General features: G+C 47.7%; 1 protein-coding gene across 2 annotated transcripts in view; it reads right to left on the reverse strand.

Moving 5' to 3' along the window:
* Positions 1-4819: 4819 nt before the first annotated feature.
* TDRD10 (tudor domain containing 10) overlaps positions 4820-13675 on the reverse strand; it is a 109506-nt gene continuing 100650 nt past the window's right edge. For both annotated transcript variants that reach the window (XM_068252324.1, XM_068252322.1), the window contains exon 24: positions 4820-5636. In XM_068252324.1, coding sequence (XP_068108425.1) covers positions 5595-5636 — 42 coding nt within the window. In that variant the 3' untranslated portion in view covers positions 4820-5594. The remainder of the gene's footprint in view (positions 5637-13675) is intronic.

Genomic DNA, 13675 nt, shown 5'->3' on the forward strand with positions numbered 1-13675 from the left:
TCGAGGCAATTAAATTAATTTGTCTTACTGTGGATAGATGAACTGCAAGGCTTTTGGAGATACTTTTATAACCCTTTACAGCTTTATGGAAGTCAACAATTCTTAATCGTAGGTCTTCTGAGAGCTCTTTTGTGCGAAGCATCATTCACATCAGGCAATGCTTCTTGGGAAAAGCAAACCCAAAACTGGTGTTTTTTATAGGGCAGGGCAGCTATAACCAACACCTCCATTCTCATTGATAGGTTTCCTGCTGGCTGATGCCTCACTCCAATTACTTCTTGAAGATATCATTATTTTATGACCAATTTGTGCAGAAATCCATAGAACTCCAAAGGGTTCACATACTTTTTCTTGCTACTGTGTATGGGCTGGTGCACACCGAGCGGGTTTTTGGGTGTTTTTGCAGCCGCTTGCGGCTGCGGATACGCTTGGTCAATGTATCTCAATGGGGTGGTTCACACCAGAGCGGGAGGCGTTTTGCTGAATCGCATACTCCAGAGGTGAGGCATTTTTTGGATTGCGGAAGCGTTTCTGCCTCCAATGTAAAGTATAGGAAAAACAAAAAACCGCTCTGAAAAACGGCAGTTCAGAGCGGTTTTGCAGGCGTTTTTGTTACAGAAGCTGTTCAGTAACAGCTTTACTGTAACAATATATGAAATCTACTACACCAAAAACGCTTCCCAAAACCACAAAATGCTAGGTGAAACGCTACAGAAAAATAAGAAAAAGCGTTTCAAAATCTGCTAGCATTTTGCGGATCTGCTAGCGGGTTTTGGTGTGCACCAGGCCTATATGTATATATAGCAGGATGGTTTTTCTGCAGCAGTGGGCAGCCTTGGGAACTTTATACTGCACATTTTGCTGTTAGGAACACAAAATGGTTCAGTGATGTGGATTCTTAGTTCCTCTATGTGGCTTTAACCACTTTCCCCACCACTACAGTATATCTACGTCAGCTGTGGCACCCTCCAAGCCACAGCCACGTAGATATACTGACCTCCTTGCAGCCCTGCTGTGCACGATCGGGTGCGCTTCAGAGCGCACCCTCCGGCACTGTCAGCTGCAATACTAATTGGCGGAAGGGAACATGTTCCCTTTTGGCCAATTAGTCCACCCTCCTCCCATGAACGATCGCTGCAGTAGTGAACTGCAGCGATCCTTCATCTGTCCCCCTTGGTGCACAATTAGTAAAAAAAATATCCACCAGCAAGCAGCCACACTCACCTACTTCGTTCCTGCGACTCCTGAAGTCTGATCCTCCGATCCCCGCTCTGCAGTCAGCCGCATATTGCCGGAAACCCGTGTCCCGGCTTAATGACGTCATCAAGCCGGGACCCGTGTTACCGGCAATATGCGGCTGACTGCAGAGCAGGGATCGGAGGATCAGACTTCAGGACAGTCGCAGGACCGAGGTAAGGTGAGTGAGACTGCCTGCTTGTGCATTTTTTTTACTATTTCTGCACGGAGGGGGCTGCCCTTATGGGGGGGGGGGGCATCTGGCTATCGATCCTGGGGGGTGGGGGCAGGATATATAAAAGGTGGGGTTCATGTTTGCTGGGGGGCATCTAATTGACTAAGGGGATTTACTAATTTGGTGCATCTGGGCACCTGGGGGGAGCAATAATCATATACTGGGGGCATATTTGGCTATAATGGGGGGCAGTACTAATCCTGGGGGTACATCTGGCCATAATGGGGGTAATCCTGTTCCGGGGACACATATGGCCATGAAGAGGGGCACTATTCCGGGGGGTGCGTCTGTCAATCTTTTCTGGGGCTTTCAAACGCAGGGGACATATGTGGCTATGTTAGGGGGGCTGATATTGGGGACACATCTGGCTATACTGTGGGAGGCGGTGATACTGGGGACACATCTGGATATCTATACTGGGGCAACTTTAACTGGCGGCACAGTTTTTATGTCAAATCGCACTTTTTATTTCCAAATAGAATTGGTCAAAATGTAGAAATAATGCATTTTCTTAAATTTTCCCACTTTGTCCCATTAAAATGCATAGAAAGGAACATTTCACTTTGTACCAAATACCCCCCAATGAAAGCTTAGTTTGTCTTGAAAAAAACGATATATAGATCATTTAAGTAGCACGAGTAGAGATGAAGTTATTGCTGATTAAAAAGGGACACCGCTAAAGCGTCAAAACTGCTCTGGTCAATAAGGGGAAAACAAGGTCTGGATGCGAAGTGGTTAATGTGAAATGAACGATATCACTCGAAATAAAGCAGCAACACCGCCCATCAAAACTTTTAACGCAAACCAGTTTATTGCTTTGTTTTACAAACAGGCAACATAGTATAAGTACACCAACAATGCACAAGGACAATAACAACCAATAAGGGCAATAAATGGTAAGTATACAGAACTGTTAGACTATAGCCCTAATCTATGAAGTGGGCTGCTGGTTTATTAAAAGGTACCATAAGATGCCTGCAAACACCTTTATCATAAGAAATCCATTCTTGTTTACCCAAGTAAATGGAATGTTATCTAAATATAGGAATAGAGCCAGTTTCTACTATGCTCATATCAGTGCTGTGCACTGCATGTAAAGGAATCCAAAAACAGACCTATTAACCTCTTTGCCGGTTATCCCGAGCTCAGCTCGGGGTAACCAGCCGCGGAGGATTGCTCTGGCCCTGTTGGGCCGATTTGCATAATTTTTTTTTGTTACATGCAGCTAGCACTTTGTTAGCTGCGTGTAACATCCGATCGCCGCTGCTCCCCCCCCCCCCCTCCAGACCCCTTGCGCAGCCTGGCCAATCAGTGCCAGGCAGCGCTGAGGGGTGGATCGGGACTCCGTCTGATGTACGTCGATGACGTCAGTCCGATTGTCGCCAGGAGTTCCTGTTGAGTATTTGCGCCGGAGGGGATCGGAGGGGTAGGAGGGATAGCGAATAGGCTAGCTACATGCTAAAAAATTTGCGCCTGGAGGGGTGGGAGGGATAGCGAATAGGCTAGCTACATGCTAAAAAATTTGCGCCTGGAGGGGTGGGAGGGATAGCGATAGGCTAGCTACATGTTTAAAAAAAAAAAGCAAAAAAAAAAAATCCCTCCCGCTGCCGTGCGCAGCAGATAATTAGAACGGCAGGGAGGTTAAAAGCAAATCTGAACTTAACTGAGGCTTCCTCAGATGTTCTCTGGGTCCCCACCTTGGTCCCACTGGCAGCCCCATTAGTGCGAAACTGCACATACGTGGCTCGTTCGCGCACCCAACTCGATCACGCACCCGTCGCTGTAACAGTCCTGCGCATGCATGGTTCAATCTTTCAAGACGCAGGGCACTTACGGCATGACTTCGCATAAAGTGACAGCACTAACGACAGAGGACGCCAAGGGACATCACAGTCTATGGGAGGCTGGAGGAATCCCCGGTAAGTTCAGATTTGCTATTAATAGGTCTGCCCGGGTCCCTTTAAACAGAACAAGTAGTGCAGAACGGTCTGACTCTCACAAATGCGGCACAGAATGTACAGCTGCAGGTACCTTCAGTGGACGGGGGTGGTGTGGCCATTTCGATCAAATGAATGGCATGTGCTCTGCAACAGACATGTTAATGCCACATGCCACATACAAGCACTGGCCCTTATGCTCTTGGAAACAAATTTATCAAGACAACAAAACAAAACACTGGAGCAACAGCCGAGTAGAGATGGCCCGAACCGTTCGCTGGCGAATCTCTATGGGCCCTGCACTACTTTCGGGTCGCTATGACCCGGAGTAGTACGCCTGCGCTGGCCTGGCGGTGCACGTCTTTGATCGCGCGCTTGTTGCCGGGCACTCTCTGCGCATGAGCGTGACGTCACTCATGATGTCACGCACATGCGCAGAAAGTGCCCGGCAACAGGAGCGCGATCTATGACGCGCACCGCCGGGCCAGCGCAGGCGTAGCACTCCGGGTCATAGCGACCCAGAAGTAGTACAGGGTGAGATGTTCGTCGACATCTCTACAGCTGAGCAGTTTTCCACAGCGACCACTTTGAGGCTGGTAAATGGAAAGGAATCTAACTGGTTGCTCTGGGCAACTGACTTGATAACTCTTGAAGTTCTTTTTACAGCACGTTATAGTCAAAGGTCAAGTCATAAAGGAAATACTTACCTTTCCTCCGCTCCCCCATTGCCACTCACGGATCCCAAAGATTTCCAACAAAGGCATATTGGAAATCTGATCGGGGCCGTGCTTCTCTTCAAGCATGAGCACAGTCTCACTGGAGTACGACCTGCGGCGCTCATGCTGGGAGAGGAGTACTGCACCAGTCTTCTGGAGGGTCCCGGCGAGCAGCGGCAGGAGAGAGGAGGGTGCCGTGGGAAGACTCCATAGGATCCAGAGGCTTCCCTTTCCTTAAGTATTTCCTTATTGACTGGGTTTCACTTTAAAGAGAACCTGAGGCGGGGTTCTGACAATGAAATCCACATACAAAGGCTGGATCTGCCTATACTGCCCAGCCTCTGTTGCTATTTCAATCCCCCCCTAAGTTCCCCCTGCGCTCTGCAATCCCCCATAAATCACAGCCAGGCTGTGCGGGCTGTGTTTACATCTGTACTGTCACTCTGCGTGCTCCCCCCGCCTCCTGCATAGCTCCAGTCCCGCCCGCGTCCCTTCCTTCCAATCAGCGGGGACCGAAGCTATGCAGGAGGCGGGGGGAGCGGCAGATTGACAGTACAGAGATAAACACAGCCGCTGTGACACACTGCGTGTCGGCAGCGTGGCTGTGATTTATGGGGGATTGCAGAGCGCAGGAGGGGCTTAGGGGGGATTGAAATAGCAACAGAGGCTGGGCAGTATAGGCAGACCCAGCCTCTGTATGCGGATTACATTGTCAGAACCCCACCTCGGGTTCTCTTTAAAGGACATCTGAGGTGAAAATAAACTGATGAGAAAAACAATTGTATCTATCCTCCTCCTAAAAATTACTTTTTTTTTAGATATCCCACAGTTTTATATTTCAATCTAGTTTTTACTGTTTGATTGTCTCTGCTCAATGAAACCTTCTTTGAAGTTTGTCAGAGCTCAAATACATGAACCATTGGCCCTTTTTATCTCTTTCCTGCTCCTGGAAGCCATTTACTGACAGGAATGTATTTAATGGCTGTAATTTCTTATCAGTGAGGGTCATGCTATAGTCCGACCCGAATAGAAACTGTCACTTGCATACCTGATGTTTAACTCTTTCAGGCAGAGAAAGAAAAAAAGGAACACAGCACAGTTATTAGTGTGCTTGGCACTGTACATACACACGTCTATCTCATCATGTCACATGTCACCTCAGTTGTCCTTTAAGGTCAGGGAAGGTCAATGAGATAAAAATAATCTCAGCTTGCATGCACATTCATTGTTTGCAGCTTGAAATGTGATCATTCCGAAGGGACAGGAAGTGCATTTGATTTCCTTTAAATTTGTGCACCAGACGGAATAGCTTCTCACTGATCATCTCGATGATTTGTCAGCACGGTACAGGTGCGCTTTAACAGTAGAAAAAAACTAAGAACGTTAATTTCCAGATGAACAGAAGCAGTATGATGAGATTCCTCGGGACGTCATCTCCGAGCTGAAGGAAGGGAGAAGAACTGGGGGAATCTACTCTTTTTTCTGAACGAAGACGAAGTTCAAGATGTGCGGCTGTTCCATTAAAAAGAAAAAAAAAAATATATCAATTAAAGAGAATCTGTATTGTTAAAATCACCCAAAAGTAAACATACCAGTGCGTTAGGGGACATCTCCTATTCCCCTCTATCACAATTTTGCCGCTCCCCGCCGCATTAAAAGTGGTTAAAACAGTTTTAAAAAGTTTGTTTATAAACAAACAAAATGGCCATCAAAACAGGAAGTAGGTTGATGTACAGCATGTCCACACATAGAAAATACATCAATACACAAGCAGGCTGTATACAGCCTTCCTTTTGAATCTCAAGAGATCATTTGTGTGTTTCTTTCCCCCTGCATCTCTCATGCACTGAAGTTTCAGGCTGCTCTTTTCTTCCTGCAAACAGCTTTGCCCTTGTCTGTAATTCCTCACTATGTGAAAGCCCAGCCAGCTCAGAGGACGATTTATCCAGCTTGTAAAAGATAAGAGAGAAGAGAGAAGCTGCTCTAATCCTAAATAACACACAGGCAGTGCGCATAGAGGGGCCTGGAAGGGGGTGTTCATAGCAGAACCACAACACTGAAGAACTTGGCAGCCTTCCAGACACAGGCTGACAAGTCTGACAAGAGAGAGATAAGTTGATTTATTACAGAGACTGTGATAGTACAAAGTGCTGCAGTAAGCCAGAACACATTACAATAGCTTGTAGGATGATAAAAAACAGGATGCAATTTTTGTTACGGAGTCTCTTTAAGGCACAAATTCTGTGACGGCATTCAAAGCACCCCTGGATTGGGGAATAACCTATTGCTTGAAGACCACGGCGGGTCCGTTAAGGGGACCTGAACTCAGAACTTCCTCTCTGCTCTAAAAGATGAGCAACATCATAATAACATTTCAAGAAAAAAAAAAACATTTCTTTGTTACAGCTGATAGGAATCCTGCAATAAATCTGCAGTGTGTCTACGTCCTGCTTTCACAGAAGCAGACATAGGGTTAACGTTCTGTATTTACAGATGACAGCTGAGAGATCAAATTACAGTTGTGACTAGTCACAGATGAGGGGGAATTAGACAGGCTGAACTCTCTAAATATATACAGGGTGCGTTTCTCTCTTTTTCCTTCTGTCCTGTGCAAGAGTTCAGGTCCACTTTAAGCTGGGCATATATTGCTCGATCTATGGCGAGATCAATCATTAGATAGATCCCTGTCTGATTGAATCCGTCCCCCAAGTCTATAATGCTGGGCATACACGGAGTAGATTATGCGCCGGATCGAGCCGCTGGCTTGATTCCGGCACGTTGCCGCGTGCGCCCGGATCGCACGTCCCCGCAAGCGCTTCTAATCTTCCGCTCGTTTTTGTCCCATTGTCCGCCCGCGGGGATGAAGCGCAGAATCGATCCGGCGGGGTATCGGACACGTCGGATATTATCAATCGAGCCATCAGCGGCTCGATTGATAAGAAGGAATCCATCCGTGTATGCCCAGCATTAGTGTCCCACCTGTGTCTGTCCTCTGTGTTAAAAGCTCACCTGTCTGCCAGCATGACTCCTGGGCCCATATGCAATAAATGTTTTCACTTGAGTTATCTCCCAGGAGAAAAGTTTCTGCATGTTACAACTAAAAAAGTACCAAAAAGTTGTCGAAAAAGTACCATCAAATTTATTTTGAGCATTTTCTAGCTTTCTGGCGGCTCAAACGGCATTTTATGGCAGGTTATGAAAATATCACCTAGGAGAAAATAAAGGGTGAAAAAGTGAATTGCATATGGACCCCGGCATTTTCCAGCGCCACAAGAGGCACGCTTGCACATTAGCCCTTGGGACCGAGAGTTTCTGCCATTCCTGATCAATCCATTTGACCGATTTTAACTGGAGAGCGATCAAAAAGATGGATCGGGCAGCTTCTCTTCCAATTAAATAAAACGACTGAATTGGAAGGTCGACTGGCTCACAATATCAATGGATGGGCATCCTTAATGTTCTAGGGCTGTTTATAGTCGTTTGGGTCTCCCCCCCCCCCCCCCCCCCCCCCCCAGTGCCTGTCTTTGGGCTTGATTCACTAAACCGTGAAAACTCACATCATGGCCGCGCTAGCATTTTTGCGAGTGAAAATTCACGATTGCGCAAAAACGCTAGCGCGGGCCGTGATATGAGTTATCACGTTTAGTGAATAGCAAGAAGATCACAGAAGCGTGCACCTTCCATCCAAGGCTTTATTTCCACATGGGTGACAGTGCAGCAATTCAATGTACAACAAGTCGCTTCAACATGCATGGCCAAAAGTGAAGTGACGGACCATAGTGACAGTTCTTACGTGTCCGTGCTGTAGTGGGTCAGTGGGAAGGAGGTGGGTGGCAGGCCCAGAGGTGGCGAGCGACGGCCGTTTCGCGTCTTCTGACGCTTGGTCACGCTACGTGCCACTCTAATACTTTCAGCCACAGCCCCGGAACAAGCATGCAGATCAGGTGCTCTGACTGAAGTCAGGCTGGATTAGCTGCATGCTTGTTTCAGGTGTGTGATTCAGCCACTACTGCAGCCAATGAGATCAGCAGGACTGCCAAGCAACTGGTATTGTTTTAAAAGGAAACATCCACAACCCTCTCAGTTTAGGTTCCCTTTAACCACTTCCCCACCTTAGTTTATTTCCCTTTAAAAACCAGAGCAATTTTCACATTTAACGCTGCTCTCCATTCATTCGGTAATAACTTTATTGCTACTTATCACACTTAAATTATCTTTGTCTTGTTTTTTGCTGGACAAACTAGGCTTTCTTTGGGTGGTACTTGTTGCTAAGAATTCTTAAATTATTACACATTGTACACTGACTGGGGGGGGGGGGGCGGGGGGGGGGGGGGGTGGGGGGGGACCAGTGCCAGGGCGGCGAGGCAACGTCATTAGGCCGATTGCCTAAAGATTTTATGTTGAAATCGATCAGTAATCTCTTGGTCGATCGGCCGCCAAGATTGCTACATGTATGGACACCTTAGGATGTGCAAACATCACTGAAAATCTTCTGCTATATCCAGGGGAGATGCATTGAACTTTCTCTGCTTTATTTGCACAGCAATTAGTTAATTCCAAGACAATCTGATAATTTGTCCTGTAACCAGCAGTCTTATCAATTAGCTTTAAGCCCCATCTACACGGAGCTACATTGGAGCGATCCGGCGGCTTGATTAGCCTAATCGCCTAATCCGTATCCCCGCGCGTGCCCGCCGCGTCACCGCTCGCCCGCGTGTGCGTCGCATTCGATCCGCCCTCGTCCCCGCCCGGCGCCGCTTATCTTCCGCTCGCTTCCCTGCCATTGTCCCCTCGTGGGGAACGAGCAGGGAATCGGCGGTGGCTCATTCACACGATGTGTTGCGCTGTCAGTTTTGACGCAACGCCTGCTGTGCACGATGCATATGGCAACATGAAAGTCCATAGACTTTCATGTTTCCATTCACACTATAGGTGTGCATATCTGGGGACATTTTATCTCACAACGCACACGCTACTAGAGGAGCACAGCTGCCGACGTCTGTGCTTAGCGCACTCCGACGTGCATTCCGTGCGTTGACCGCGCGATGGCAATGCATGCACAAAATCGTCTTCGTGCATGCGTTGTGAACTGTGAATGAGCCCTTATAGATTTGCAGCAGATTCGTCCATCAGATAGATTTCTGTCAGATGCCTGTCAAGTAGAACCTGACAGGAATCTATCTGTGTGCCACCCACTAGGAACAGATTTCCAATAGCAAAACTAGTTAGGCAACTTTTACTCATTGCATAATTGTGTTCCTTACATATAGTTTATAGTGCATTCCTCAAGCCAAATACTTTTTTGTTTTGTTTTAATACTCCAATTGCCTATAAACTAAACAAGCCTCGCCCACAGATCCTTTTGTGCCTTGGCACTGTAGCAAGGGCTTATGGGAGCTCAGTCTGGGCAGAAGGAAAAGGAGGTGTTACTAGCCATTGATTTCAGAGGTAGAGGGGAGGAGGAGAGGGGACTGAATTTACACACAGGCAAGCTGATAGCATCTCCAGCCTTCAGCCTGTGACAATCAGAACATGGCTGCCCTCATTGTATCACAGGAATAAATAATCATAAACTTTTGAAGCTGTTTGCAGCTAGATATGCTGTGTAAACTATCTAAACATTAGATAAGATATATAGACAAGTTACTTGTTGTAGTTAGTTTTTCATCTCAGATCCGCTTTTAAGGTTTTCTAACCACTCCTCCTTCCGGGTCCCCCACGCCCCACACTTGCTATCTCCCCATACGTCACAGCACTGTGAACTTGAACTCCTCCTCCTCACAACACCCTGTCCTATGGATCCCTAGATGCTACATCTGTACTTGGGTCATAGGTTTAGGCTGGATTCACTGGAAGAAATACTGATCCTGTAAAAACTGAACCGTTTTCCATTTACACTGATCAATTTCTGTGCATCAGTTTTTTCATCCTGTTTCCTGATCCGTTCGGCACCCCTGCCGCAGTCCCCCACCATTCACATCCTCAGCCCCTGCCATCCATTCTGATCCCAGCACGCTGGAAACGCCAGTATACCCCCCTCCCCCCACTACCCAGTGAACCAATGAGAATCGTTCTGGGGTGGGATGACTCCCATTGGTCTATTGCAACCAATGGGAGCCTGAGATGCTTCTGCTGGCGCATCGGGATCGGTATACTGGCATTTCTAGTATGCCAGGATCCAAATGGCACACGACAGAGCAAGGGGGACAATGAACAGAGCAAGGGAGACACTGGACAGAGCAATGGGGAACACAGGACGACCACAGGATGGACAGAGGGGGACACAGGATGGACAGGGGGACACAGGATGGACAGAAGGGGACACAGAATGGACAGAGGGGGACACAGAATGGACAGAGGGGGACACAGGATGGACAGAGGGGGACACAGGATGGACAGAGGGGCACACAGGATGGACAGAAGGGGACACAGGATGGACAGAAGGGGACACAGGATGGACAGAGGGGGACACAGGATGGACAGAAGGGGACACAGGATGGACAGAAGGGGACACAGGATGGACAGAAGGGGACACAGGATGGACAGAGGGGGACACAGGATGGACAGAGGGGGACACAGGATGGACAGAGGGGGACACAGGATGGACAGAGGGGGCACACAGGATGGACAGAAGGGGGACACAGGATGGACAGAAGGGGACACAGGATGGACAGAGGGGGACGGACAGAAGGGGACACAGGATGGACAGAAGGGGACACAGGATGGACAGAAGGGGACACAGGATGGACAAAGGGGGACATAGGATGGACAGAAGGGGACTCAAAAAGATATTAGGGGGACAAACAAGGCACAAGGGGGACCAAAGAGGTACAAGGTAGACATAATTTGGATGGGATTGGGGAAAATGTCCATAAGACCGCACGTGGGCAGTGCGGTGGCGTAGTAGTTAGCCCTCTCGCCTTGCAGCGCTGGGTCCCCAGTTTCAATACCAGCCAGGACAACATCTGAAAGGAGTTTGTATGTTGTCTGCGTGGATTTCCTCCCACGTCCCAAAAACATACAGATAAGTCAATTGGCTTTCCCCTAAGTAGGCCCTAGACTATGATACATACACTACACGATATTAGACATATGACTGTGGTAGGGACTAGATTGTGGACCCCTCTGAGGAATAGTTAGTAACAACACAATATATACTCTGTACAGCACTGTGTAATATGTCAGCGCTATATAAATAAATAAAATAAAAAGACGCCCCTGCACCAGGATTAGTATTTTTTTCCCCCCGGATTTTTGTCCACTAAACCTAGGTGCGTCTTATGGTCCATAGTGTCTTATCATACGAAAAATACAGAAAAATTGAGTTTCACAAGTTATAAAGAGATTGCCAGGTTATTTGTGGTCGTTTAAAGGATACTGTAGGGGGTCGGGGGAAAATGAGCTGAACTTACCCGGGGCTTTCTAATGGTCCCCCGCAGACATCCTGTGTTGGAGCAGCCACTCACCGATGCTCCGGCCCCGCCTCCAGTTCACTTCTGGAATTTCTGACTTTAAAGTCAGAAAACCACTGCGCCTGCGTTGCCGTGTCCTCGCTCCCGCCGATGTCACCAGGAGTGTATAGCAGAAGCCCAGTATGGTCTGTGTCTGCGCAGTATGCTCCTGGTGCCATCAGCGGGATCGAGGACACTGCAACGCAGGCGGAGTGGTTTTCTGACTTTAAAGTCAGAAATTCCAGAAGTGAACCGGAGGCGGGGCCGGAGCATCGGGGAGTGGCTGCGCCAACAAAGGATGTCTGCGGAGGACCATTAGAAGCCCTGGGTAAGTTCAGCTCATTTTCCCCCGACCCCCCTACAGTATCCCTTTAAGGCTCTCTTTTGCACAGAAAACTCACAAATGGGTGCTCAGCGAAAGAAGGTGGCATGGCAGTCACAGGGCAGGCATTATTAATTAGAACTGGAAACACCTCTATCTACCACTATTTACCCCAGTGACAGTTATCTTACATGGGTTTGGGGGTGTGCAAGGGACATGTGCCCCACACTGTTGTGGGCATCATGTGGTGACCAATTACTGAAATCTGCCTTTTAGGTGGACTGACTCTTTAGCCTCTTCACCACTGAGGGGTTTTCCCCCTTATGGACACAAGCAAATTTCACATTTCAGCGCTCCTCCCATTCACCAATAACTTTATCACTACTTATCACACCAAAATCACCACAAATTTGGCTTTTTTGGGGGGTTGATTCACTAACCTTAACGCCTCTTGAAAAGTGCGAGTTATATCCCCCTGCGCATGCTAATAAACGAGCGCGATTTAACAATAACAATAATATTTATATAGCGCTTTTCTCCCTGGGGACTCAAAGCGCTGTGACCCTGCATTATACAGTCTCAAAGGCTAGGGAAAAGATGTGAGTTTTTAGCCTTTTTTTAAAGCTGTCCAGAGAAGGAGCCTCTCGTACTGATTGTGGAAGTGAGTTCCATAGAGTAGGGGCTGCGTAGGAAAAGGCCCCGAGCACCAAATGTTAAGTGTATCCTGGGAATAATCAGCTTCATCTTGTTGGCAGAGCGGAGGATGCGTGGAAGGGCATAAAGTTCCAATAGATCCGCTATGTATTTGGGTCCCTTGTGGTTTAGAGCCTTGAATGTCAGCAGGCAGATCTTAAAATTGATTCTCCATTTTACTGACAACCAGTGAAGAGTTTGCAGTACTGGGGTGATGTGTGAGCTGCGGGGGGCATTGGCTAGGAGTCTGGCTGCAGCATTCTGTACTAGCTGTAAGGGGCGCAGAACCTTATCTGTAGATCCGATGAACAGGGCGTTGCAGTAATCTAGGCGGGAGGATACAAATGCATGAACCAGGGCAGGTAGGTCTTCAGCTGGGATAAGGTGTTTGATTTTCGCTATAATTCTTAGATGGAAGAAGGAAGACTTGACGACAGCTGATACCTGCTGTTTGAGTTTTAGATTTCCATCCAGGATCACCCCAAGGTTTCGCACAGAGTCTTTATACTGTACAGTATCTCCCCCAATTGCTAGTTTGAGGTGGTGAGCGTTTTGAACTTTATCCATCATGTGTGGACCACCTACCGCCAACACCTCTGTTTTCTCAGAGTTCAGCCTCAGCCAGCTGGTGTTCATCCAATTTTGTAAATCCACTAGACACGCATTTATGGATGCTGATGGGTCTTGGGTGCCAGGCTTGAAGGACAAATACAGTTGTGTGTCATCTGCATAACAATGGTATCCTAGGCCATAGTTCTGGATTATTTTGCCCAGTGGGAGCATGTAGACTGCAAAGAGTAATGGTGATAGTACAGAACCCTGTGGAACTCCATAGGGAAGTGGCACTGGATTAGAGTAGTGTGTGCCCAGACATACTTGCTGTGTCCTGCCAGTGACAGCGTGGCGTGCGTAACTAAGCAACAGCCAAGCGATAGTGATGTATCACTCGAACAATACTTCACTAGTGCGCCTGCTACTATGTTAACATATCATTAAGTCGCGCTAGTTTATTAGCGCGCGCAAGGGTATATAATTTGCGCTGTTCAAGCGCATTAAGATTAGTTAATCAACCCTTATGGGTGGTA

The sequence above is a fragment of the Hyperolius riggenbachi genome, chromosome 9, assembly GCF_040937935.1.
Source record: "Hyperolius riggenbachi isolate aHypRig1 chromosome 9, aHypRig1.pri, whole genome shotgun sequence".
Classification (NCBI taxonomy): Eukaryota; Metazoa; Chordata; class Amphibia; order Anura; family Hyperoliidae; genus Hyperolius; species Hyperolius riggenbachi.